This window comes from Hyaena hyaena, unplaced genomic scaffold, assembly GCF_003009895.1.
Source record: "Hyaena hyaena isolate Hyena2069 unplaced genomic scaffold, ASM300989v1 scaffold_25, whole genome shotgun sequence".
In the NCBI taxonomy this organism is placed as follows: Eukaryota; Metazoa; Chordata; class Mammalia; order Carnivora; family Hyaenidae; genus Hyaena; species Hyaena hyaena.
In genome coordinates, this window is record NW_024080657.1 from 2,277,124 (window position 1) to 2,304,779 (window position 27,656).

Below are 27,656 nucleotides of genomic sequence, written 5' to 3' on the forward strand. Positions count from 1 at the left end.
GTACACATGACTCACGTGGTGTCCCCCACAGAGCAGGGGCTCACAGCCACTGGGCCCTGCCCCTTCCCACCCCAGGCTGCAGGGCTCACGGGATTCATTCGGAAGTCTCAGCCCTGCCCCCAGGGGCACCCAGGCTGGGGACAGGGTGGCATGCAAAGACCCCAACAAACCTCAGCCCGAGGTGACAGCAATAACACAGCGCAGAGGTGCGGAGAGGCCTGGGCTGGAGGCCCCGTGTGCTCAACACGGAAAGTTCTGATCCGAACCCCAATTCCGGTGCCTTTTATGACCCGTTGGGAAGAAACTGTTCCTCCAATCACATTCCGTCTGTGAGGCGGTCACAGAGACCTGCCCATTGTCAAGGGGAGGATTTAGAGACTCTGCCTTTTGATGGGAAGAGTGTATTTTTACTTTATTTTTTTAATGTTTATTTATATTTATTTATATTTTGAGAGAGAGAGCCCACAGGAGCAGCGGAGGGTCACAGAGAAAGGGAGACACAGAATCTGAAGCAGGCTCCAGACTCTTGAGCTGCCAGCACAGAGCCCGACAGGAAGCTTGAATTCACCAACAGTGAGAGCATGACCTGCACAGAAGTCCACCGCTTAACCACTGAGCCACCCAGGCGCCCCTTGATGGAAAGAGTATAAAAGAATTTGTGGACATATTTTTAAAGGACCACAATTACAAAAAAGCAGGGAGTGGTTAATGCTATGATGGAGAAGGTACATATATTCTGGGACCTCAGAGAAGGATCTCTCTCTAATCCAGGGAAACGTGGGGGTGATCCGGGAAGGCTTCTGGAGGTGGAGGCAGAACAAAACTCACAAATATAGGATCCTTGGGGCAGGCGTGGGGGAACCTTTATGTATTAAGCACAATGCTTCCTACAAATTTTGTTCTCCAGAGTGAAATTGTATTATCTTTACTTACTACAAATACAATATACCCCCGAGAAAATAAAAATGTTGAATGCCAACAAAGATTTTCAAAACACTCATAATCCTGTCCACCCAGAGACAAGTCTTCAAAACTCCTTGCTAAACATTTTCCAGACTGGCAAACCTGGGAACGGAACCTCACTGTACGGTGTCATTGGAAACTGTCCCTCATGAACATCCTTCTGCACCAGGAAACAAATACACGGAATCAAGAAATACATCTACGATACATTCAAGGGAGGCATTACGTTCAGCGTGTCCTACGCTGTTTGGCCACTGCCCTTTTGTGGACACGTCAGGGTGGGTCCGCTGCCCCCTGCCTGTTTCACGCAGCACAGCAACGAGCATCTTGATACAGGGACGTGTTTGCACACCGACTTAATTATGGACTTACATTTTGGGAAGTGGAACCACAGAGTTACCAGGAATGCAAGTGCTTAGACACGTGCCAAGCTGCCTTCCAGGAAGTTTTACCACCGGCAAGGTTGAGAAAGCCCGTTCTCCCATGAGGGCGTGGGGGAAAGATTTCTTTATACTCAACCCTGTTTATTTTAAAAAAAAAAAAGAGAAAAGAATTAGGGGGGGTGCCAGACCTGGCTGGGACTCCCAGCTCCGCTAGCTGTTAGGTGCGTGACCTTGAGGGAGAGACACGGCCTCTCTGAGCCTCGGTTTCCTAGCCTGTAACACCGGGCCTTCCCGGCAATGAATGTGGAATCAGAGATTGTCACCCGGGGTCAGGCCGACCCACCCTCTGACCCGGGGCAGCGGCAACTGCCTTCGAAGGTGACCCATGACCCCAGCAATGTTGCAAGCAAGTTCGGGTCTCTGTGCCTCCCATTCCCGGCGCCACCAAGCGGATCCCAGGAACCCGCCCCCACCGGGGAGCCGCCCGTGCCCCAGCCCCTCCTGCTACTTAAGGGAGCTGGGCCCAGCCTGGGCCACTCCACTGGCAATCCAAGATGAGGGCCTTGGCCGGGGCCCTGCCCTATCTACTGTTGAGATTGCTGCTCACATCCACCCCTGAGGCCCTGGGGGCCAACCCCGGCCTGGTGGCCAGGATCACTGACAAGGGACTAGAGTATGGTAAGAAGCTGTCGGCTGGACTCGGCAGACCCGCTGGGCACCAGGCTGCTCAGGGTAGAGTGGAGGACACCGACAGGGCGCTCTCCCTCCCTCGAGGTGGCGAGCTGAGGTCAGGGCTGGTCACCCACCCACTGTGCCTCTTGAGCATGTCATTTGTCTGAGCCAGCGCCCACCCCCCCCCCCCCCACTAGCCAACAGGGATAAGGATCTGGAGCAAGCAGTTGACTGGGGGGAGGATTCCAGAAACTACGCAGGGGAGCGGGAATGTGAGCCGAGAAAGGGAAGGCAGCAGACAGGAGGGGTGTGTTATTAAGCCGGCTACCACCCAGGGACTGGGACAATTCCCCTGGAAAGTTCTCGGTAGAGCTTGAAAACCTGGGTCTTAAATCCCGAAGTCAGAATGGCGGGTACCTCCAGAGAAAGGCGGAGACCGGAGAGGGCAGGAGGGAGCCTGCGGGGTGCTGTGAATGTGCTCCGGGAGGTGGTTACCCGGGAATGCGAACATTTAAGAATTACCTGACAATGCCTTGTATCTTTGTTATGTCTCAATTTTAAAAGAATGAGCAGAAGTAGGACTGCTTTTGCTGAAACAAAGCGTCAGAATCAATCCATCCAAGGGGCAGGGTGCGGAGGTATTTATACACCACAGTAACCGCTGTTACTCGCATTCATGGAGCTTGATTGCCTTTTCTGTTAAATGGGCTGATAATGTTCAGGGAGGGCTGTTGGGAGCAGAGAAAAGGAAATCAGGGAAGGCTTCTTGGAGGAGGTTAGGGGAGGTACAAAATTGAGTGGGAATTGACCGGGGACAAGGAATAGCATTCTGGCATGTGGGTTCACTAGAGACGGGAGTCCCAGCTGGAAAAAGGGAAGACCACCGGTCATCTGTGCAGCCAGAACCCTAGGTCCCTCGTGTACCCCAACAAAGGGCCCTAGTAAATACTGTGTGTTTTGAAACCCTAAGTCAGGCAAAATTTGCCTTTGGTTCCTTTCCACCGTGTGAATGTATCATGTTTACTTAAGCCAGTCACCTAGAGTTGAGCATTTTGGTCCTTTCCATATTTTTAATAATATAAACTCTGCTTTGCTGTTCCGGGGCCTTTAGTGAGTGCCTGCTATACGCCACACACCACGCCCCAAGCTAGAAGTGCTTGTTATCTGCCCCCAGCCCCCTTTTGCTCAGCAAGGATCTCCTTTTTTTTTTTTTAATTTATTTCTAGGAGAGAGAGAGAGAGACAGCGTGAGCTGGGGAGGGTCAGAGAGAGAGGGAGTCACAGACTCTGAAACAGGCTCCAGGCTCTGAGCTGGCAGTCAGCACAGAGCCCAACGCGGGGCTCGAACCCACGAACCGAGAGATCATGACCTAAGCGAAAGTCGGACGCTAAACCGACTAAGCCACCCAGGCGCCCCAGCAAGGATCTCCTTCAACCCTCATGCCAGCTCAGCGAAGAAAGTTACCATTGCCGCCGAGAAAGTGAAGGCTGACGCCTGGCTCAGGGTCACCCAGTTAGAAAGACACCAACACCAGGATTCTATCCCGAAGTCTTTACAGTTTCTTCTGCACAGGCCGGATGCTGGGAAGGACGGGACAGAGGCCCACCCACCCACGCCCACAGCACTCCTCCCCTTGTGGGGTTACTGACAAAGGGACACTGTCTCCTCACCCGTTAGCAGAGCGCCAACATAATGGCACCACACGAAATGGAGAGAGGCTCCTGTTCTCTAGAGTCACGTGGTACCCACCAGGGGCGTGAGATTCTGTCATTAATGCTTATAAGGAAGTCAGCCTGTCTCCCTAGAGCAGGTGGGAGCCACTGAAGGGTTTAGAGGGGAGGCAAGCGGGTGGGCCAGGCGGACTCACAGCTTTTTCCTGTCCACAGTGGCCAAGGAGGGATTGGTGACCCTGCAGAAGGAACTGCTCAGAATCACGCTGCCTGACTTCACTGGGGACTTCAAGATCAAGCCCTTCGGCCATGGGCACTATGAGTTTCACAGGTGGGGCTCCCTTCTGCTGGGGCCCTGAGGTGGCTGCACGGTGGTGGATCAGCAGGGGAGGGGAGGGGAGGGAGAACCCCAGGACCTCCCTGGGCAACCGTGGGAGAGTTCATTGCAGCATCCAGAGGGAGGTCCTGGGAAGGAGTTGGGTTCCCCCATTCATTCATTCACCCAATAAATATCCAAGAAGACCTACTAGCTGTGTGACCTGAGCCTCAGTTTCCTTATCTGTGAAATGGGGATGTCACTGTGATAACCTAGGCTTCAGTCTGGCCCCTGGATGTAGTCCGGAAGGGAAGATAGACCTTAAACTTTAAATATACTAGCCCAACTGCTAGAGCTGAGGGTTGTACATCTGGGGAAGTCAAGGAAGGCTTCCCAGAGGAGCTGGCATTTGAGCTGAGTCTTCAAAGGATCATTAGACATGAGCAACTGATGCCAAAAAAAGGGGAGATGGCATGAAACACTTGTTGAGGAAAAAACAATCGAGGAGGGCAATCAAGTCACAGCTCATCACCCCCTCCCTGCCCACTACCATTGATTGCTTCATTTATTCAGTCCATCAGCAAACGTTTATTGAGCACCTACTATGTGCTGGGCAAATAAAATAAAATGACCATTGTTGTCCCACAGATGGCTCCACAATACGTGTCTTCTTGGTTTGCTTCTCCTAGCACTTTGTGTCTCTCCTTGAGGCTGGCCACTCAGCCTTCCCTGAATCTGATCCCTCAACCTGGATCTGTCGAAGGAGGGGATGGCTTCCGGAAGAAGCTACAAACCGAAAGGGGTGTGCCTCTGTGTCCTATTCCCTAGCCCACCCAGGATCATAAGATTCATGGGGTCTGATCCCAACTGTGTGACTTTGGGCAAACACATCCCTTCCAAGAGGTTCCATTTCCCCCTCTGTAACAAGGGAACAAGAACAGTGCTGTCCTCTTTGAGAGGCCTAAATGACACAATGGACGTAACGCGCTTAACATGGCCGCACGGTCAGGGGCGGCCACACGGCTGCCTGACGCAGGCTCTGCCAGCCAAGTCCCTGCAGGGTGGGGGTAGGGGGTGGTGGAGTTTGGAGCAACATCCCTGCCGAGGCCAGATCCAAGCTGGGGCTGATGCTGCACCCCATGTCTCTCCCATGCACCCCATGTCTCTCCCATGTCTCTCTCCCCTCAGCCTGAAGATCCGCAGCTGTGAGCTGCAGACCTCTGTTCTGACCCCCCTTCCCGGCCAGGGCCTGAGCCTCACCATCTCCGACTCCTTCATCAGAGTCCAGAGTGAATGGAAGGTGCGCAAATCTTTCGTGTAAGTAGCCTCTGCTCCCGGGCTCTTGGGACCTTGGCCTTGGTCTTTCTCCCATCCTTCTTGGGTCCAAGGTATTCCTAGCTCATCAGAAAGGCCACACGGGAGATGAAAGGAGCCCACAGGGGTCTGAGCCCTGGCTCTTGGTTGAGACTTGTCCTTCCTTGATGGGGTTGTGGGTGAGCTACATGAGAGAATAGTGTTTCTTTTCAGTAGCCTTTCCCCAGCAGCAGACCCCAAGGCAAGAATTCAAGTGCAAATACTTTATCTGGGAAATGACCTTAGGAAACGTCCATGGGGGTGGAGAAGGGAGGCAGGGAGGGAAGGAAGTCAGCGTCTGCTTGGGCTCCCCAAATGAGGTCTCAGAGACAAGGTGGCTTAAACAACACTTCTGGAGGCTGGAAGTCCAAGATCAAGGTGTCAGCAGGCCTAGTTTTTCCTGAGGCCTCTCTCTGTGACTTGCAGATGGTGGCCCTCTGGCGGTGTCCTCACATGGTGATCCCTCTGTGTGCACGCACCCCAGGTGTCCCCCTGTGTCTTCTTAGGAGCACACCAGTCGGATTGGATTCTGGCCCACCCTAATGGCCACATTTTTTTAAGTTTGTGTTTTTAATCTCTACACCCAACATGGGGCTGGAACTCACAGCCCTGAGATCAAGAGCTGCGTGCTCCACCGACTGAGTGAGCCAAGCACCCCCCTCACGGGGGTGAATGATGATATTCATTTTAATATCATCACCTCTTCAAAGGATCTATCTCAAATGTAGCCACATTCTGAGATAGTAGGATTTAAGCCTTCCACATTGAATGTGGGACGAAGATACATAATCCAGCCCATAGCAGGAGGGCTGGCCATCTTCTGGATGACCTGACTGTATTGATACTTTAGACCTGCACTGTCCAATACGGTAGCTTCTAGCTACATGTCCTTATTGAGTACTTGAAAAACCACCGAAGGTGCCTGGGTAGCTCAGTCAGTTGGGTGTCTGACTCTTGGTTTCAGCTCAGGTCATGATCTTACAGTGTCGTGAGTTCAAGCCCCACATTGGGCTCTGAGCTGGCAGCGCAGAGCCTACGTGGGATTCTCTGTCTCCCTCTCTCTCTGCCCCTCCCCCACTCGAACTCTCTCTGTCTCTCAAAATAAATAAATAAACTGTTAAAAAAAGAAGAAGAAAAGAAAAACAGCTGGTACAGGTTGAGACCTGCTCTAAGGATGAAACACCAGATTTGAAGATTCAGTAGAAAAAAGTATGTAAAAAGCCTCGTTAATGATTTTTATGTTGTTATATGTTGAAATGATAAGATGTGCGATTAAAATTAATTTTACCTCTTTTGTTTTGCCTTTTTAAGTGCGGCTACTAGAAATGTTTTCATTACCTATGAGACTCGCATTATATCTCTCTTGGACAGCACTGCTTTAGAAAGATGCTCAGTAGACAGGTGACATTTATTCACTTCCATGAAAGGAACCAAGCCATACTCTCCTGGCTCTATTCAGTTAAGTATCTTAAAGATCTTTCTGTGTGAGCATATGAAAATCTACCTCATTCTTTTTTTTTTTTTTTTACCTTTCTTAAGGTAATATTTTTATTGAGGTGAAATTCACATAACGTGAAATTCACATAGCATAAAAGTAACCATTTTAAAGTGAACAATTCAGTGGCATTTGGTACATTCACAATGTCTGCACCCCCCACCTCCATCTGGTTTTAGAACATTTTCACCCCCCATGAGATAACTCCAGACCCATTAAGCAGTCACTGCCCATTGCCTCCTCCCCCAGCCCAGTCAACCACCAGTCTGCACTAGGTCTCTATGGATTTGCCTATTGGGGGCATTTCATACAATTGGAATTATATTGATATGTGACATTTTGTGTCTGGCATATATTAGCAAAATATTTTTGACATTTGTCCACATCACAGCATGCATCAGTGCTTTATTTCTTTAAAAAAATTTTTTAGTGTTTATTTATTTTTGAGAGAGAGAGGAAAGAGGAGGGGCAGAGAGAGAGACACACACACACACAGAATCCGAAGCAGGCTCCAGGCTCTGAGCCATCAGCACAGAGCCCGATGCAGGGCTTGAACTCGTGAAGTGCGAGATCATGATCTGGCCTGAAGTCGGCCGCTTGACCAATTGAGCCACCCAGACACCCCAGTGCTGTGTTCCTTTCTATTATGGGTGAGTAATATTTCGTTGTATAGACAGACCACATTAGCCCTCATTCTTTTTTTTTTTTTTTAATGTTTTATTTCTGAGAGAGAGAGAGCGAACAAGGGAGGGTCGGAGAGAGAGGGAAACACAGAATCAGAAGCAGCCCCCAGGCTCTGAGCTGGCTGTCAGCATAGAGCCGGACGTGGGGCTCGAGCCCACGAACCACAAGATCATGACCTGAGCCAAAGTCGGATGCTTAACCAACTCAGCCACCCAGGTGCCCCGCCCTCATTCTTTTTAAAGTCTGCATAGCTGCCTATGGCTTATTGAACTTATGTCTTACTAGTTGACATTTAGATTGAACGTTCATTACCTGATGCTATTGCCCATGATGCTTCTGTGAGCTGCCCCATGCATATAACTTGGCAGGAAGAGCCACAGAGTAAAGTTCTAGAACTAAAATTTCTAAGCCAAAGATATGTGTGTTAGGATGGACCCCAGTAGTCTGTGTTTCAGATGTGCTCTCCCTACCGTGGAGTCTGAGACTTCTGTACCTGTTACCTTCACAAGCTTCAAAATGTTCACCAATCTGATGGGCAAAAACTGGCATCATTTTCATTTTTAATAATTTTTCACATGCTTATTTGCAATTGAACTTTCTGTTTGATATCTTTGATTCCTTTTTTCTTCTCTCGGGTTGTTTTGTCCTTTCCTTATTAATTTGTATAAGCTTGTTCTTTGTGTATTAAGGAAATTAGCTCATATGTTACGGAAATTAGCTCTTCGACTGGCTCACCATGCAAATTTTTTTTTTTTTACTTTGAATATGGGAGGGCTTTTTGTTCACTGAAGTTTTAATTTTCTATGCTGGCGAGTTTATTAACCGTTTGCTTTATGGCTTCTGAGACTTGGATCCTACCTAGAAAGGCTTTTGCCCACTCCTTCCCATAAATAACTAGACCCAGTCTTTCTTCCTGATCTTCTGCGGTCTTATTTGTAATAAATCTTTACTTTGTAAAAATTTTCGTAATTAAATTTTTGCTCAAGTTCCACTTCTTTTGGGGTAAGAATTGAGCTTCATATTCTGCCCCCCATCAAGATGGTGGCTGATCTTAGTCTAGGAATCAATGACTGCTTCTCTCATCTCCAGGAAACTACAGGGCTCCCTTGATGTGGAGGTCAAGGGCATTACCATTTCAGTCAACCTTCTCTTGGGCAGCGAGCCCTCTGGGAGGCCCACTGTCACTGCATCCAGCTGCAGCAGCCACATTCAAGATGTGAAGGTGGACCTGTCAGGAGATCTGGGGTAGGTCCCCAGTGGGACACTGGCCAGCTTGATCCCTGGGTGTGGCCTGAGATCCATCCAGCCCAAAGCCTGGCCTCTGATAGGTCTAAGTGTCCAGGTGGAATGCATGGGAACATCACAGGCACTTCGAAGTCATTCTCTGGGGGATCCTGCTGAGATCAACAGATGCAGGTTCAAGCCAGGAATGCTGGTGGGGACCACCATCAGGTGAATGAAATCTGACTCTTGGAAGAACACAAAGGCCTTTGGCCAAAGGACAGAGTATGAACAGTATACCAGTGCTTGAGTACATCTCTTTGAGTCTCAGTTTCCTTGATGAGAAATGTACAGATTCTCAAGCCTCCCCCCCAGATCTGTTGAACCTGATTGGGTGCAGCAGGGGGGTGGGGTACCAGAAGCACTGAATCAGTGAGTGGACCATGGGCTGGGACTCTGGATTTTCATGTCCAGGATTCTGTCATACAGCAGGGTACCAAGACGGGTCGAGGAGGGCTCCAGTGGGGACTGGCCTGGCCACTCTGCTGCCCTTCAGTCCCTACATCCAGTGGAACACAGCCGACCATCCATTGTGCTCCTCTCCCCAGGTGGCTGCTGAATCTCTTCCACAACAAGATTGAGTCCAAGTTCCGCGGAGTGCTGGAGAGCAAGGTAGGAATGTCCGAGCCGCTGGCATCCCACCATGCCATTCCAGGGCAAGGTGCAAGTCCTCACTGACCTCTGGTCCTACGTGGTCAGGAGGGCTAGCCAGACATACTTAACCCCAGAAAGGACAAATCATTTGCCCAAGGTCATGGAGCCAGTGCGCAGCCAGGCTGGGGCAAAATGTAGGTCCCTGGACTCCAAGTGTGTTTAGTCGGGCAGAGAATGAACGGTAAGAAGTTCAGCCAATGAAGACTCCTCCCCTTCCCTCTGCTTGACCTTGCTCAGGGCCCGCTCTCCCCACCCCTCCACTGCCCTGCACTCCACAAGGTCAAAAAGGAAATGAACACTTAGGTGCCTGCAGACACCAGGCAGGAAACTTGGGGAGCGTGAGAACCAGGTGCATGTGAGCCCCTGCCCTGGATGGGAAGGTGGCCACAGAGTGTCAGTTTTTCCCATTTAAAAATAAATTATGTGAAATCCCCAAATTTTGAAACCTCTGGCTAAAACAAAGAGGTTTCATGTTAACAAATGCTCATTTCACTCCCAAAATCCCATTTCTGAGTTATTACGAACGTGGAGCTGTGTCTGTAGCAATGACTGTGCTTGAGAGGGAGAAAGTAATGACAGAGGAAAGAGGAAAACACACACACACACACACACACACACACACACACACACTCCGCTTGGTCCAACGCCTGGTCTTGTTTTAAAAGTTTATTTATTTATTTTGAGAGAGAGCAAGCACGGGAGGGGCAGAGAGAGAGAGGGAGAGAGAATCCTAAGCAGGCTCTGCACTGTCAGTGTGGAGCCTAATGCGTGCCTTGAACCCATGAACCATGAGAGCGTAACCTGAGCTGAAATCAAGAGTTGGCCACTTAACTGTCGGAGCCACACATGGGCCCCTGGTCTTGTTTTGAGTGCCCCTGGTGGTTGAAGTGGGAATAGCAGACAGACCAAACAGATGGGAGTGGCAAACTGGATTCTGTTCCTTTTTCTGGAGTCCTGGGGTCTAGGTGAGCTTGGAAAATATTCCAACCTCCTTCTTGTGCCCCCATTTCCACTATATCATGCCTTCCTGAGTAGGATATAGTATTCTCCAGCAGTGTGGATTTACCCTGTTGATGACGGTGCAAATAATGACTAGTGACATTATATAATAATAGTAATAAGTATTAGTATAAGTATTAATAGTAATAAGTAATTAGTGTTGATATAGTAATTATCATGGTAATCTATTAATTATTGTTTTGATTGGTTAACATAATTAATGTGATACCAAATATATCATTGCATAATTATTCTTATTTATAACAAGAGCAGCTATCTATCGAGCCTGTGGCTTGGACAGGGGTAGTGTGCTAAGCATCAAACCATCGACTATGACCTTGAGTCTCAACCGCAACCTTTCAAGAAGGTGCCATCTTCCACACTTGACAGAGAGGCTCTGAGAGGTGGACTCCCTTGCCCGGTGGTCACCTTGCTAGTGAGGAGCTTGGCTGGGTTTCGAACTTCCTAGAACATGGAGGAGTTTGTACCAAAGGCCCTATAGGGGCTGGGTGTCTCAGGGAAGATGGGGGTCTCACCTGACCCCTGACCTTTATGGGTCTTCAGAAATCTCCTTCTTCCAGGAAGACTCAGAGCCCGATACAGGACCTGTCAGAGCGCCCACTCAGGAAGGGATATATGGTATCTGACCAACAGGGCTAAGAATAAGCACTTACTACTTGCTTGCTCTCTGGGCCATATATACACAGTCTCATTCCCCTAAGCCCCCCAAGTCCCTGGGAAGCACTTGGCCTTGTCACTGCATGTGAGGACTCAAAAGCAGGGAAAGAGTCTGCAAAGATCACATAGTCAGCGGGGAACTGGACAGGATCTGAACCAAGTTTGCTCAGCTCACGTACTACCCCCTTAACTTGCCTCCTTGGGAGGTCCTACTACAGGTCTGGGACTGAGGGCCCAAGGGCCTTCCCCCCGCCACCATCAAGCAGGTCCCCTCAGGGGTAGGGCATGGGGGGCCCTTTGGGAAGATGTGATGGGCCTTTGTCTGAAGGAAAAACAAGAAGGGGACAGTCTCCAGTGAGGCCAGCAGAGCCTCCTGGTTCCCGTGAGATCGACCATGACCGTTCCTCATCACACCTTTCTTTGCTTTATGAGGAGCACTGAGCCAGCTGCACGGGGAGGTTAGCATTTCACGTCTTGCCTGCCCTGCCCCCAGCATAGCTCCTTCCACACAAACGTGTGCCTGATTTATGTCTGCTCACCCTTTAGCCCGCCCTTAAAATGTCACCTCTTGAAAGAGGCCATCTGCACCCCTCGCACAAGGCCAGGGCCATGGCCCATGCTCTTGGAGCCTGCCCCACCTTGCTCCTCCGCTTCATATATGCGTGGACTCATCTGCAGCAGAGGTGGTGGCTGGTTATCCAAACCACCGTGTCCTGTGGGGACTCACACAGGGACAAAGAGAATATTTACATGCAAATCTAAATGTTTCAAGATCCAGTAAATATAAACTCATCTGTCATCTTTTGACATAAGGCCCAGAACCATTCTTTGAAATTAATCTCTTGGGGCGCCTGGGTGGCTCAGTCGGTTGAGCGGTCTGTCTTTAGCTCAGGTGGTGATCTCATGGTTTGTGAGTTCGAGCCCTACTTTGGGCTTGCTGCTGTCAGCCTGTCAGCCAGAGCATGCTTCAGATCCTCTAACCCTCTCTCTCTCTGCCTCTCCCTCCCACTCACGTTCTCTCTCTCAAAAAATGAAGTAAAACATTAAAAGAGACCAACAAAAAGAAAGTAGTCTCTTGATTGATTGACAATGGACTTTGTCTTTCTTGCATAAACCATTGATCTGCCCCAAATTCCAGCTCAGATTTCTTTAACCACAAGAATTAAAAGACATTTGCAAAGCAATCCCAGTGCAGAATCCTTCCAGATTTTTATGATTTTTTTCCTCCTAAGCTTTTTCCTGCTCACACCAAGAATGTCTAACGGCATTTTCTTTAAGCAACTCACCTTTCCGAGGCATTTATCTTTGGATTTCTCAGTCACATTTCATTGGGTTACATAGTAAATGATTTGAGCGATTACAAGAGCAAGCATCGCAAACTGGTTTGGGAACATACCCCCTTTTCTTGAGAAGCATGCCACTCAAAAAAGGGGAAACGGAATACTGATCAGTCCAGCCAACTTGTTGTGTGAAGTATCTACTAATTACACACCCATTTGTGTGGTTATTTCTGCTGACGGTCTAGTTCTGCTAATCGATCCTAAATTCTGAGAGGCCAACACCTCCCAAAGGAAAGTATCTCTCATGGTAGAATTTCAGAAAGTGCCTCCAGCCGATGTCCCCTCACCAGGCTGGGTTGCTGACCACCCAGCTGAGAGATCCAATCCCAGGAACAACTTTGAAAGATCCAGTTGGGCCCCACTGAGGTCCACATGGGGGTTACATGTTTTTGTCACATCTGTTCCCTGACACATGGCACGTGGGAAGCGCTGATCCATTTTTGGAGAACCATTGACCAAGGAGCAAGTATATCAAAGACTGTGACTAAGGCAATGAGCACAATGGTGGGCCAAAGCCGAGGACCCACTCAGGCCTCTCCTCCCTTGCTTTTCAGATTTGCGAAATGATCCAGAAATCGGTGGCCTCTGACCTGCAGCCATATCTCCAAACTCTGCCAGGTACGCCACCCCCCATCCCCGGAATTCTCTATTTCTATTAATTTATATCAGCGCATATACATGTCTTATAAAACATTAAACAGGACAGAAATGTAGAAAGTAATAATTTTAAATCCTCTTTTCTCCCCCAGTTTTCTTCTAAGAGGTAACCTCTGTTTAGGGTGTATCTTCTCAGAGATGTTCTTTTGTATCTGCAAGTATAAATATTCACATACAGGGGCGCCTGGGTGGCTCAGTTGGTTGAGTGTCTGACTCTTGATTTCAGCTCAGGTCATGATCTCAGGGCCATGGGATTGAGCCCCCCGTCAGGCTCTGTGCTGAGCATGGAGCCAGCTTGGGATGCTCGCCTTCTGCCCCTCCCCCTGTTTGTGTGTGTGGTGGGCGGGGAGGGGGGTGTCTCTCTTTCTCACTCTCTCCCTCTGTCTCTCTCAAAAAATAAAAATAAATAGGAGCACCTGGGTGGCTCAGTCAGTTAAGCATCTGACTCGAGATTTTGGCTCAGGTCATGATCTCACGGTTTGTGAGATCAAGCCCCGTGTCAGGCTCTGTGCTGACTGTGCAGGGCCTGCTTGGGACTCTCCCTCTGTCTGTGCTCCTTCCCTGCTCATGCTCTCTCTCTCTCTCTCAAAATAAATAAATAAACTTAAAATAGTAATAAATATACACATACGTAAACATGTAAATATACATTCATCATACATTCCTTCTGTTCGTGAATATATGTGCATGTGCAAAGTTACAAGTATGTACCAGTCCAACCATAGGCAGACATTGTTCTTTTGTGACTCATACATCTTGGGCATTTTTCTACATTAGCACATTTTCAAAGGCCTTGTGGGTTGAGGTTTAAAGACAGAGAAAAGTGCTCAAATCCTAAGTGTACAGCTTAAAGAATTCTGCCAGACTGAGCACCGATCAGCTCCCAGATCAAGAAACAGAACGTGTTCCTCTGGGAGCGCCTGGACCGCCCCCATCCCTGCTCGCCACTCAAGGGAAACCTCCGTCTCAACTTCCACCAGCCAAGACTAGCTTCGCACTCCGTACGTGAACAGAACCCTCTGGTATTTGGAGTCTGCTGTCTAAAGCAGGAAGTGTTCCTTGTTCGACTTCGGAATATGAAGCTGATCCGCACTGCTGCACAGGGAGAGTTCTTTCATTCTCCTTGCCAAGCGGCTCTCCACCGTGGGGGAGCCCCTCCATTTGTTTATGCATCCTGCCGCTGCAGCCCACGGGGGTAGTTCCAATCTGGAGCCATCTCGGGTGGTGCTACCGTGAATCCCTAGTATGTACAGGCGCGTGCCTTCGCCTATGCACCTAGGAGTGCAATCGCAGGCTCACGTGGCAGACGTAGGTTCGGCATTGTCAGATTCTGCCTGCTTCCCGAAGTGGCCGCCACAGGCTTCTCTTCCATCGCTGTGCTGCCTTCCATCATCTGGTTGTGTCTGCACTGTCCTCTGACGCCCGGCCCTCAGGCCTACGGTCTGCTGTTGGCATCACTTTCAGTGGAGGCCCAGACAGGCAAAGAGAACCCAGTGCATGGGACATAGGACTCTCGTTCCCCTGGGGCTTTGGAGGGGAGTTTCCAGGCCCTCTGGACCTGGCCTGACCTTCCTGGTTATGTGGTTTATGTCGATAGGAGGCCAGTTCCCTCAAAGATCAAGGCCTTGGTGGGAAGCTGGGGAACAATTGCCTTGACTGGAGGATTCTCCCCGTTCTGTGGCTGCTTTGTCTTGAAGCTGCCAGAGCTGGGCTCCTCCTGCCCTCAGATGTGTGTGTGTGTGTGTGTGTGTGTGTGTGCGCGCGCAACGCTGGACCCCACTGGGGCCCCAGGCTGAGCATATGACCCTCTTCATGGCTAATCCACCAGTGGGACAATAGAAGCATGTCGCCTCTTTCTTGAAGCAGCTCTTTGCTGCGGGGCTGCGCTGGTACAAGGCCTTGAGGCAGACGGGCAGGGAGGGGCCGTGAAGAAAGTCACAGGAGTGTGGCTCAATCAGATCCCTCATCACCTGGCTCCTAATTCCGCCCCTGTCCTGGTTCACAGTCACAACAGAGATCGACAGTTTCGCTGGCATTGATTACAGTTTAACAGAAGCCCCTCAGGCAACAGCCCAAATGCTGGATGTGATGTTTAAGGTGAGAGACCTTGAGCAGGGGCGTGCGCGGGCTCGGTCCCAGGGTGGCCTACCCTCCGGGCTGGCCCTCCCGGGGCCTCCTGTCTCTCTGGCTTCAGGACTGTCCCCATCTCCCCAGCGGTGCCACTGTGTTGAGGGCGGGGCAATATGGAGCGGTGGGGAGTGTTTCAAGAGCCAGGGCTCCTGAATCGGCACCTTACAACTCTTAGACCTTGAAACCCACACTCCTCCCTCCCTTCAACTTGACCACCATGCAGGTGAGGTCAATCAGAACGGGGCTGAGTGGTGTAGAGGGTGGCGTGGAGGGTGCTATGGGTTAATATACCAAAGCTGGGGAGCTTTTCATGAAGGGAATCTGGACTCTAAGGAAAATGCCTTTAATGGTAGCGCTGCAGGCAGTGACTCTTGCCAGCACGCCCTCATCAGGCTCTATGAGCGATTGCCTAGCTCAATGTCCAGCTCCGAGATAGACTTTGAAATGTTCAAATGCACCCTCTTTCTCTTTCCAGGGTGAGATTTTTAACCGCGATCACTATTCCCCAGTCACCTTCCTTGCCCCCGTCATGAGCCTTCCCAAGGAACACAACCGAATGGTCTACTTTGCCGTCTCTGATTATGTCTTCAACACAGCCAGCCGGGTTTATCATGAGGCAGGGTACCTGAACTTCTCCATCACAGATGACATGGTGAGGACGGTGGCAGAATGGCGCTCACCAGTGACAACCTAACCTGTCCTTCTTTCTTTCCTTTTTACCCCAGTCACATCAGCAAAACAGCAAGCTGTTGTGAAAAAATATAAAGACAAGGAAATACACAAATTAGCATGATTTCCCTTGTCACTTTGGCTGCCAGAAAGCTCAAGTCAAAACTCTTTCTCTCTTAGAACTTTGAAAGACTGTGGCTTCCTTGTCTGTGTTTTACTTTTGCCCCAGTCCACACCTGTTGCTCTAATTCGTATATTCTCTCATGCTTGGTTGCAGAGGTTTTAAAAAACTTTAAAAAATTTAGTAAATGAGGCAGAATAATAGATACCCTGATAAACACAGAAAATTATTTTGTATAGCAAGTGAAGACCAAGTTAAACGTAAAGTACAATTAAAGAAAATGCTGTGCCCCAAAGTTGATTTTTTAAAATAAGAAATCTATCTGGGAGCTTCCTTGTAGCCAGAGTGAAAAAGGTCCATGATGTAGTGATTCATGGTAGAAGGAAAGACAAAGTCTTCCTAGGACTTGCCCTTTAAAACAATTGTCTTCAGTGGGACTTTTTATAAGGAATATTACATTTTATCATGGATGACATCTTTAATTCTCCAGTTTCTTCACTATTTCTAGGTTTCAGAAAATTCTTTCTCGTAGCTTTGTGTAAAGCTGGGGCCTTGTGAACAGTGTCAGGATGATGAGGGACACGCAGTGCCATCCAGCTGGGAAGAGCCAGCTGGCTCTGATGATAGACGGGGGCCATCTGGTGGATGGATGGAGTGGTGCTTTGTCCCTTCTTTGATTTCTCACACATGCACACAGACCTTTTACTTCTATTGTCATATTGGAGGAACCCGCTCCCCATGGTGCAGTCCTTTCTTTTAGTGGATCAGATCACAATCACTACATTTTATGATAGTTATGTGCTGGGCCTTGTGCTGGCTACTTTGTACACACCGTCCCATTTAGCCCTCACAATGACCTGATAGGCAAGGACTACTATTATCCCCATTTTACAGATGAAGAAGTTGAGGCTCAGAGAGGTGAAGGGACTGGCCTGAGACCACAGAGTAACAAAGCCAGGAACCATACCTACTGGATCCTTGTGACTGCAAACCCCACCCTCATGGACCCTCAGAGTTGCCCTGCACATCACCTATGTCCCAAGGAGAGCAGCCAGGACCCTGGCAGCTGGTGCTTGTGGTGAGTGCAGGACAAGCATCTCACTGTTGCCATGGTAACCTAGGCAGTCAAGAAGCTATAGTCTTGAACATCACCCCCCCGCCCCCCGCTGGCTTCTCATCTTTCTTATGACTTCAGCACTGGCGGGAGTACCCTAAAACCATGTCTCTTTGCTGCAGGTTCCTTCTGGCTCTAGCATCCGGCTGACCACCAAGTCCTTCCGCCCCTTCGCCCCCCGGGTAAGCCTTCTCTCAGCCCTGGGCAGGTGCAGGCCAGGCTCACTAGCCTCCAGGAGCTTTTCTTTAAAGCCTCAGTGCTACTCTCAACTGCAAGTCCAGCAGTGAAGCCCCGGCGGGGGGAGGGGGGGCACGGGGCGGGGCTGGGACTTCCCTCTGCAGGCTTGGGGGCTCGTTCTCTCCAAAGCCCAAACAGCAGACTCCTGAGCTCCACGTCTCATGGGACCACAGGTGCCCAGTCTTTAACTGATGGTATCTGAGAACCCCAAGAAGGCCACCGTGTCCTGCCAAATGCACCCTAATTAATAACATCAGACAATCACAGAGGGCACGTGAGGGACCAGACACCCTACTAGTAAATAATAAGTTTATTGATAACCATACTAAACTCTCATCGTTCATCATTCAAAACACATAAAAGTTTCTAGAGTGGAAACTTCCCCATCCACTCCTGGCCCCAACCCCCACAGTCCACGCCCCCAGTGTACCTCCTCCTGGGGATGTTCCGTGTGTAGCCAAACCGGTACTGGGACTTTCTTACATTTTTTTTACACAAACAGAAACGTACTATACACACGATTTTGTACTTTCCGTTTTTGCCTGACCGTCCCGGGAGATCATTCCGTCGAGCTAGATCAGGAGCTTCGGCACTCTTGTTTCCACGGGTATCCAGCCCGCCTTCGGATGGGCTTCCCGGAGCTCGCATAGCCAGTCTCCCCAATGGACCGGAGGTTCGTGGTCACCGCGACATCAGCGCAGCAGTGACTAACCTCCGACCAGCTCACTGTGGGCAGCCTCGAAGCTAACCCCACACATCCCTTCCCAGTCCACCCCAGACACAGCTCAGACAGGCAGGAGTGTTGAGCTTGCCTTGCAGAAGGCTTGAGGTGGGCTGAGGGGAACTATAACGGGAAAATTGTTAAACTTCAAGTGCCTGGGTCACGTCTTCCATAAATGCCCCCCATGGGCTCTTTCTCTCCCTAGAGTCTCAGAACCGCTCATCCTGCTACCAAGTTGTCAGAACGAGACTGGCGGGCCCTGAGCCGGACCCCGGCTCCAACATTCTTGTTACCCTAGAAAGAGGAGGAAACTCTTCCTCCCCCTTCCTGCTTGCGTCATCCTCAGCCTGGCAGACGCAACTCAGCCCACCTTCTCAGTGAAGCCCTTGACCTCCCCAACCTTGGAAATATCTCCCCTCTGCAGTAGGATGCAGATTTTATATTTGCACCACAAAAGTCTCTCAGGGACTGTGCTGCTCCTTCCCTAAAAGGGAACAGTCTTGCCCCCAAATTAAATTCTTTTTTTTTTTAATATTTTTATTTATTTCTAGGAGAGAGAGAGAGACAGCGTGAGCAGGGGAGGGTCAGAGAGAGAGGGAGTCACAGACTGAAACAGGCTCCAGGCTCTGATCTGGCAGTCAGCACAGAGCCCAACGCGGGGCTTGAACCCACGAACCGTGAGATCATTACCTAAGCGAAAGTCGGACGCTTAACCGACTAAGCCACCCAGGCGCCCCCCCAAATTAAATTCTATTAAACAGCAAATCACGAGCACTCGTTCAACTGTGGGATCTACTTGTGTCACATCTCAAAAACGGGGGTCTGCTGTCTGCGTGTACAGTTTACCTGAGTGCAAGGAGGGGGCTGAGAAGCGGTAGATGTCTCCCCTCACTCCCCAGGAGGGATGGGGCGTGAAACTACTGGCCCAACCTTTCTGGAGGACAGTTTGACAATACTTGTCCAGAGCTTGAAAAATACCCCTGCCCTTGACTCAGCAATTCCACTTCTAGGAACGTATTCCCCCCTCCACCTCCCAAATAGCCAAAGGTACACACGGGGGCGGGGGGATCATTATCACGGCAAAACCTTGGAAACCACCCGAGGCGCACCATGGTTAGATCAGTTACAGTACCCATGCACGATAGACCCAGTGCAGCCGTGAGATACATGACGCAGCTCCAGATGTCTGGTGACAGGGAAAGGTCTCCAGGTGAACCATTAAGAGAAAGAAGAACAGAGCATTTTGTGAAAATAAAATCAATCAGAAAGCATTCTCAGCTGTGCCTGACTCCCTGGGGGCTCCCTTGGCAAACCTGCATTATTTCCCTCTCTTGAGAAAAACTCCTTGTTCTGTCCCCCCAGTTAGCCAGACTGTACCCCAACATGAACTTGGAGCTCCAGGGAGCAATGGCCTCAGCCCCGTTCCTGAACATCAGCCCTGGGAATCTGTCCTTGGCCCCCGAGATGGAGATTGAAGGCTTTGTGCTCCTGCCCAGCTCCGGCAGGGAGCCTGTGTTCAGGCTTGGCGTGGTAAGGGTCAAAGCCTTTGCAAATGCTGTTCCCTTTTCCTGCATGCTCTTCCCACCACCTGGTTAATTCCTTCAGATCTCAACTATCACTTCCTCAGAGAGGCCTTCCTTGATTGCCCCTTGCCCCCGACCCACCTTAGGCCCCCTGTCGTTGTTTTCCTTAAAAGACCCTGTTATTTTTCTGCACAGCAATTAAGAAGATACTTAGATAGTTGTTTGCAGGATTATTTGTTTAATATATATGTCCCCACCACGTGAGACTGGCCTATTGTTAGAAGGAAGATGGAGAGAGTCTTTGACCTGTTTACTCTGACCCCTGAAGACTACATGTAGTTTAATCGCTTTCATAGTCGGCAATTTCAAGTGAAAAATGTTCAAGTCCGAGTTCAAACATGTATCGCGTACCTATGATGAGCCTCTGGGAGCCTACAGCCCAGTGGACAAGTGCCTGCTTTAACTTACTAAGCCGTTTGTGTAAAGGAAACAGTTAGACCTAATAGTTATCCTTCCCGTAGGTGACAACCTTACTCATATAAAAACCTGTTCTCTTCTGCTGGAATTTCCAGGCTACTAAAGTGTCTGCCATGTTTACCTTCAACACCAGCAAGATCACTGGGAGCCTGAAGCCAGGAAAGTAAGTCAGCCTTCTGCCTGGGGACACTCACCTGGGCTCCCTTGCTCTGGACACTCTAGCCGATTCTCTGTAGCTGGGGGTGGGGATGTGAGCGGATCCTCTCAATATTAGGGACCCACGATTGGGGAAGGAAACTTAAATTTTACCTTAGTTTCTGCCCTGTGGTCCTGCCTCCATAAACTTCCTTCCCACCTAATCCCCATTACTTCCAAATTTCTGAGGAATTTTTCTTAAATTCTTTTTTAATGGGGCGCCTGGGTGGCTTGCTCGGTTGAGCGTCCAGCTTCAGCTCAGGTCATGATTTGTTGTTTGTGAGTTCGAGCCCCATGTCCAACTCTGTGCTGACAGCTCAGAGACTGGAGCCTGCTTCAGATTCTGTGTCGCTCCCTCTCTCTGCCCCTCCCCTGCTCACACTCCATGTGTGTGTCTCTCTCTCAAAAGTGAATAAGCTTTAAAACAATAATAATAAAGAAAGAATTACCTAATACTCCTTTGGCTTAACCTGTGAATTTTAAACATCAGCTATGTTGACTTTCTAGTATAAGATAAAGATTGAGCCCCTCTGCACCTCCCTCCTCCCCTCTGCCAGTCTTCACAATAAGGTGGTGTCACTGTTTTTGGATACTTAATCATCTTTTTCAGTCCCTGCCCCACCCTTGGCTCTGTGTCTTCTCAAGCCAGTGCCTCCTTTCTGGGGACCCCCATGTTCCTTAGGTGGAAATTCCCATGAGCATCATGACCACATCTCTGAATCTTCTCTGCTTTGTTATAGGGTACAAGTAGAGCTGAAAGAATCTAAAGTTGGAGTATTCAATGTAAGTTCTTATTGTTTTTATTTATGAAATGATAAAGGCATTAATTAATTTCATGTGTTTACTAAGCAATGCTATGGCACCTATAGTAGAAAACAGAAAAATTAGAAGAGCTGCTTTCTGCCCTAGAAAAGTGTAGAAGTTCTTGAGGACATGAAGCATAAGGCCAAGGAGCAGTTACACCCCAGTACAAGATAAGGTGTAATTAAATTGTCTGTTGGACAGAACTCTTTTCTTTTTAATTTTTTTAAAATGTTTTATTTATTTCTGTGAGAGAGAGAGACAGCTTGAGCAGGGGAGGATCAGAGAGAGGAGACACAGAATCCAAAGCAGACCCCAGGCTCCGAGCTAGCTGTCAGCACAGAGCCCGACACGGGGCTTGAACCCATGAACCGTGAGGTCATGACCTGAGCAAAAGTCGGATGTTCAACTGACTGAGCCACCCAGGTGCCCCTGGACAGAACTCTTTTAACTACGAGGAATAGAAAGCTAACTACACGTGTCTTAAGCAAACAGGAAGAATTTATACGGTCATAAAACTAAAAAAACAGAACAAAACCAAGACTAGAGGTTTCAGGCACAACTGGACCTAGGTGCTCAAATTAGAGCATCAAGAATCTCTCTCCATCTCTCCCTTCTGCTGCCGTCTGTGTTGGCTTCATCCTCATTTTTTTCCCATTGGTGGAAAACCCCACATTTCCTGTAGTTTAATTTTTTTAAAAATCAACTACTGAACAAAATCCAGGTGCTAGCTCTCACTGGATTAATCTTAATCGTGTGGCCATTCTTTAGACAATCACTGTGGTTAAAAATTGGACAAGGTCAGCTTCTGCACAGCAAAGGAAACAACCCAGAAAATTAATAGGCAACCAACGGAATGGGAAAAGATAGTTGCAAATGACATATCAGATAAAGGGTTAATATCCAGAATCTATAAGGAACTCACCAAACTCCACGCCCGAAAAACAAACAACCCAGTGAAGAAATGGGCAGAAGACATGAACAGACACTTCTCCAAAGAGGACATCCAGATGGCCAACAGACACATGAAACGATGCTCAGCATCCCTCCTCATCAGGGAAATACAAATTAAAACCACACTGAGATACCACCTCACGCCAGTCAGAGTGGCTAAAATGAGCAAATCAGAGAACTCTAGATGCTGGCGAGGATGTGGAGAAACGGGCACCCTCCTGCACTGTTGGTGGGAATGTAAACTGGTACAGCCCCTCTGGAAAACAGTGTGGAGGTTCCTCAGGAAACTAACAATAGAACTCCCCTATGACCCAGCAATAGCACTGCTAGGAATTTACCCAAGGGATACAGAAATGCTGAGGCATAGGAGCACATGTACCCCAATGTTCATAGCAGCACTCTCCACAATAGCTAAAACATGGAAAGAGCCTAAGTGTCCATCAACAGACGAATGGATCAAGAAGATGTGGTTTATCTATACCATGGAATACTACATGGCAATGAGAAACAAAGAAATCTGGCCATGTGTAGCAACATGGATGGACCTTGAGGGTGTTATGCTGAGCGAAATAAGTCAGGCAGAGAAGGACAAATACCATATGTTTGCACGTATAGGAGGATTAGGAGGAACTTGACGGAGGACCAAGGGGGAGAAGAAGGGCGGAAATGGTGGGGGAAAGGGAGAGAGGCAAACCATGAGAGACTCTTGAATGCTGACAAAAATTGAGGACTGATGGATGTGGGGGGGAGGGGGGGAGGGGCATGAAGGAGGGCACTTTGGGGATGAGCACTGAGTGTTATGTGGAAACTAATTTGACAATAAACTATTTGTAAAAAATAAAAAAAAAAAAATTGGACAAGGTCGACTGACCAAATGTGGGTTTCATCTATACTCCCGGGCCCAGGATGTGTGGTCTCAAGCCGTATGGACTGAGACCGGAAAGGAGGGGTCCCCAGGGGAGCTCTGTTATTAAAGCAAGAGGAATGGATGGTGGGCAAGCTCAACCAAGCGATGGGTCCACAAGGAGGAACAGGTGGTGAAATGGAGGCCCGTGTTAAAGTAAGAAAGGCCGTGGGAAGATCAGTACCGGCTGAAGTCATCAGGGAAAGTCTCTGACCAGAGGGAAGGCAGTTCCTGCTCACGGGCCAAGCAGGAGATGGAGAGACTCTAACCTGCAAACACCACCCTGCCGTCACGGGCCCCTCTGACCAGCCACCCCCTGCCTTCTGCTGTCCAGACCTTCCCTTATGAACTTACCAAGTAGAAACAAACACAGAAACTGTCGGGAGGGATGCTACCCACAGGGACCCCAAAGGATGACTCCTTTCAGGGACCAAAGGAGCAAGTGAGTAATAACCCACTAATACTACATCTGCGTGTGGCATGTATAAGAGGTGTTCTATGAGGCGGGGTGCCTGGGGGACTCAGTCGGTTAAGCGACCAGGTCTGGCTCAGGTCATGATCTCACAGTTTGCGGCTTCAAGCCCTGTGTCGGGCTCTGTGCTGACAGCTCAGAGCCTGGAGCCTGCTTCCGATTCTGTGTCTCCCTCTCTATATACCCCTCCCCCACTCACCGTCTGTCTCTCCCCCCCCAGAAATAAATAAACATTAAAATAATTCAAAATGTTCTATGAGGTAAAACATTCATATGTAAAGATTCATAAAAAGTCATCGGAACATGGAATGTAGAAACCAAGAACGATAGAATCAGATAAATCCAGGTTCAAATGCTGCCCCTGGGGCTCAGTTTCTAAAAGTCACTTTCATTCTGTGGGCCTCGATTTTCTTGTCTGTGAAATGGAGCCAGTAATATCAACTTCAAAGGGTTACTGTGAAGATTGAATCAATCAGGTGTATATGCAATGCTCTGAGCCCTATACCGGGCACGTGGTGAATGCTAAAAGTTGAGTTAAAAGTAATTCAGGAAAACATTCTGAGAAAGACAAATTAAATTGAAAAAAAATAATACTAAAGGTAAGGCCAACCCTGATGTTCTTTCTGAGGAAAGACAGGTGGGTGTATAATCTTTCAAGCGTGTCTGTCCCTCAGCACACGTGTAAATGTGCATCTCAAGATAGTTTTACCTAATAAAATAGTAGCACGATGTAACCATCTATTTGAAATTTGCTTTTTTTCAGTCTTTTTTGCCATGTCGGCAGGTATAGGATTAGCTGGCCCCAGGGCGGCCATGGAGGTTTGCTGGTGGCAAAATGGCCCATGTGGTCACAGTTGTATCTCTCTTGTTCTCCACCAGGTGGAGCTGTTGGAGGGGCTACTCAACTACTACATTCTCAGCACGCTCTACCCTAAGGTCAATGGTAAGAATCACTACGGATCTTTCCAAATCAAGGAGGACAGTGCTCTTTGCGGAGAAAGGAGCTGGACTTGGAGATGGGAAACAGGGCTCTCCTGCAGGCTGTGTGACCTTGGATTAGTCACTTCTCCTCTTTGAGCTGCAGCGGCCTGTCTGAGATGGGCCTACTGAAGGTGGCCTCATCTCCCTCCAGGGCTCTAGCGAAGTTGGAGCACAGGAAACCTCCTCCTAAGAGGGAGGAGGGACTCACAGAAGTGCCCCCTACACCCTGAAGTGGCAGGTAAAAGACTGAGGACCAAGTTAACATAGAGGGCACAAGGTGGCCCATCTCTGAATTCACAATTCCCAGTCAGTTGCCAACTCCCTAGTCAGAAAATAAAGCATAAAGCCCTAAACACTGTTTCCACAAGGACCTCCTTCATTTGGCGGCAGCAGAGAGCAGGACAGGGGCGGAAGGCAGAGAGAGAGCAGGTGCCCACCAGCTTCTCCGCATGCGCCTGTGCTGCCCCAACCCCCTCCCCCACCCCCCCACTGCAAAGGGCTGGGTGTTCAGGCTCCTATAGCAGCCCACCTGGGCTGAAATTCCAGTTCTGCCACTTTCTGACCCAGCACAGTTCCTTGGCCCCTCTGTGCCTCAATTTCCTTATCGGTAAACTGGAAATAATAGTCTTCTCTACTTCATCATCTTTGGTGATAATTAAATCATATATACTGTGTACAGAGTTCGCAGAGAGGAACTGATTTTTTTTCCTATAACTTTACTTATAATTGTGGTTTATTAACGAATCTCTCTCAATGTTATGCCTCAACCTCCAGACAAGTTGGCGGAAGGATTTCCCCTCCCTCTGCTGAAACACATTCAGCTCTATGACCCCGTTCTCGAGATCTACAAGGTCAGTGGGTTCCGGTGGGCTTTTAAGGATTGGGGGAAGGGGGGTTGGTTAGTTTTCCAGGTTCAGGGGCCATAGATAGCTCAGCGGGTTGGACCCAGCCCAGCCTTACAGCTCAGAAAGCCTGGACTGGGGAGGGATGCCCCGGGCATGGGTAGATGCCATACAGCCATCCACGTATCCTTCAGAAGTGGTACCTCTACTGGGGCAGGGGGCATTTTGACACAGCGTGTCCCCCAACTGCCTCCCACCCCCCCCTCCCCCACCATGGTGGGGAACTTCAAGACCAGCTTATTTTGAAAATACTGCCATGGCTACAGCCCAAGTTATGAAAGCCATTTATAAGCTTTGAAAATTTCTCCTAAATTCTTAAGCGGAAGAGCATTACTATTAATATAGGATTGATGCGCTTCACCTCAAAACCCATCACCCCATTCCCCACCCCCTACAGTGGGAATTTTCAGGGGCTGCCTTCCAGTCATTTTGTTTTCTCTAGGTATCTTTTAAATGTGTGTGTGTGTGTGTTTCTTTGGGATGGTTGCATTGCTAGTGCTCTTTCTTTGCTGTTTTTCCTTTTTTGTTGTTGTTGAAACCTAGTCCTCGCCCCTCCAATGCTAAATACCGTTCTACCCGTCCGAGACCATAACTTCCTGAACTGTTTCAATACCAAGGAACATGTCTGATCGTTCACCCTTCTCTGCTGACCGAGCATGTTCTGGTCTGTCTGTACCCACGGTTCGAGCGATCTTTCTAGAATAGCATCTGTAAGGTGGGATGACTGGGTCAGCAGCCCTGTGAGCAGTTAAGGAGATGCTGCACTGCATCCGGTCCGTCGTCAATATCCAGCAACTAACAGCCGCTAGAGGGAGTGAAGGGCGGCAGCGTGGTCAGGAAGGTTGAAACACTGACCCGCTGCTATATTTGGGAAAACAAATATCCAAAGTCCTTTTGGACCCAGAGATGCTCAACGTCCACCTCCTGCCGAGCGATTACAAGGAGTCAGCTCGTTATTTAAGCCAAAACTGACAATTCACACAGCTGGCCTCGGTATGGCATGTGGGACATCACCAGAAGATTTATTCTATACTACCATGTTCACTAGAATTCCGAGGTCATGTGTTTGACCTCCAAAGGCAAGGGATGGATCACTGTGGGAGAGAACTGGACTTTGCCTGGAGCTCAGAGGTTCCCGCCCCTTCGGGTGATGGAAAGTTACCAGGAAGGTAGGAGAGTAAATCCCAGCCACGCACAATTTTGTGTCATTCGCGAAGGAGAGAAAATTTAGGTGACACAAAGGACATTTATGAGGCCTGCCAGGAAGCAGCAGCTTGGGAAATGACAGATAAATTGCCGCCTTAGAGAAGGTGGCTGGCAAAACTGTGCTTTATGGAGACCTTGGGGATGGCCGTATGTTCCCGATTGATGCACTGACCTGGTTTCTGCCAGAGCCTGTGTTTCCCCAGACGTGCGCCTCCCTTTAAGTGGAGATACATCTTTTCGGAGTAGAGGATGCTTTTACCATCTTGTCCTGTCTTGTCTCTCCTAGGACTTCCTGTTCCTAGGCGCCAATGTCCAGTACATGAGAGTTTGAGAGAAAGAGAGAGACGGCGGCTTGGAGGCCACAGCTGGATCAGCAAGTTGCTTTTCCAGATGTGCTGCGGATTCCCGGATATTCTGAGAAGATGAAGACTTTCCTGTTCTCAGACCTGGAGGAGGGGTCTGCCTGGCCTCTGCCCCCACGCAGGTGCACGCACACCTTCTCTGACTCTGGACTTCACTCCCCCTCCCCCCCCCCACTGGACCATCTTCCCCCACTCTCCTGTACTATCTTTAAGGACAGATACCATCTTTTTGAGCCACCATCTGATCCCTGTGCCTGGCATGTAGTAGGTCCGCAGTAAATATTTATTGAATGGTTCAATGAAGGAACCACTCGCTGAACCTCCCCTCTTCACCACCCTCTTGTGCCTGAGGGGTCTTTCAATGGTCAGCTCTATCCATGTTCTCCAAGGCTCAACCCTGACCACCAACCCCTTCTCACTGGCTGCAACTATAGGAAGTTCCATGAGAAAACAAGGGGCTCTGCTCCCCGCTCAGCCCCGGACCTGGCACTGATGGCCGCTTTGTAAGGCTCGCGTCTCTCACTGTGCTTGGGCAGCTCATGGGCACACCTGCTTCTGCAGATAAGGGAGCCACCGGGTCTCCCAGAGCAAAACCTCAGCCTCCTGCTGCTCTTCCCATCGAAATGGGTGTAAATTAGGAAGAAATGGATCCCTCTAGGTTTTCAGTCCGACCCAAATAAAAAGCTCATCCAACTGTTGTTTACGAGCCCCAAGCCTGGAGGAAGAGGCCATGATTTCTAAT

At 49.3% G+C, this 27,656-nt stretch overlaps 1 protein-coding gene across 1 annotated transcript; it reads left to right on the forward strand.

Annotated features, from left to right (window-relative positions):
• The first annotated feature begins 1,900 nt into the window (after positions 1 to 1,900).
• LOC120228614 (lipopolysaccharide binding protein) lies at positions 1,901 to 27,627 on the forward strand. Its single transcript, XM_039227156.1, is given in 15 exon segments — positions 1,901 to 2,024; positions 3,905 to 4,019; positions 5,193 to 5,321; positions 8,626 to 8,781; positions 9,366 to 9,429; positions 13,043 to 13,106; positions 15,151 to 15,242; positions 15,751 to 15,927; positions 17,302 to 17,361; positions 19,500 to 19,667; positions 20,233 to 20,300; positions 21,073 to 21,115; positions 24,343 to 24,406; positions 25,219 to 25,295; positions 26,839 to 27,627. Coding segments are annotated over 15 exon segments (1,533 nt in total). The 3' UTR covers positions 26,971 to 27,627.
• The last annotated feature ends 29 nt before the right edge of the window (positions 27,628 to 27,656 follow it).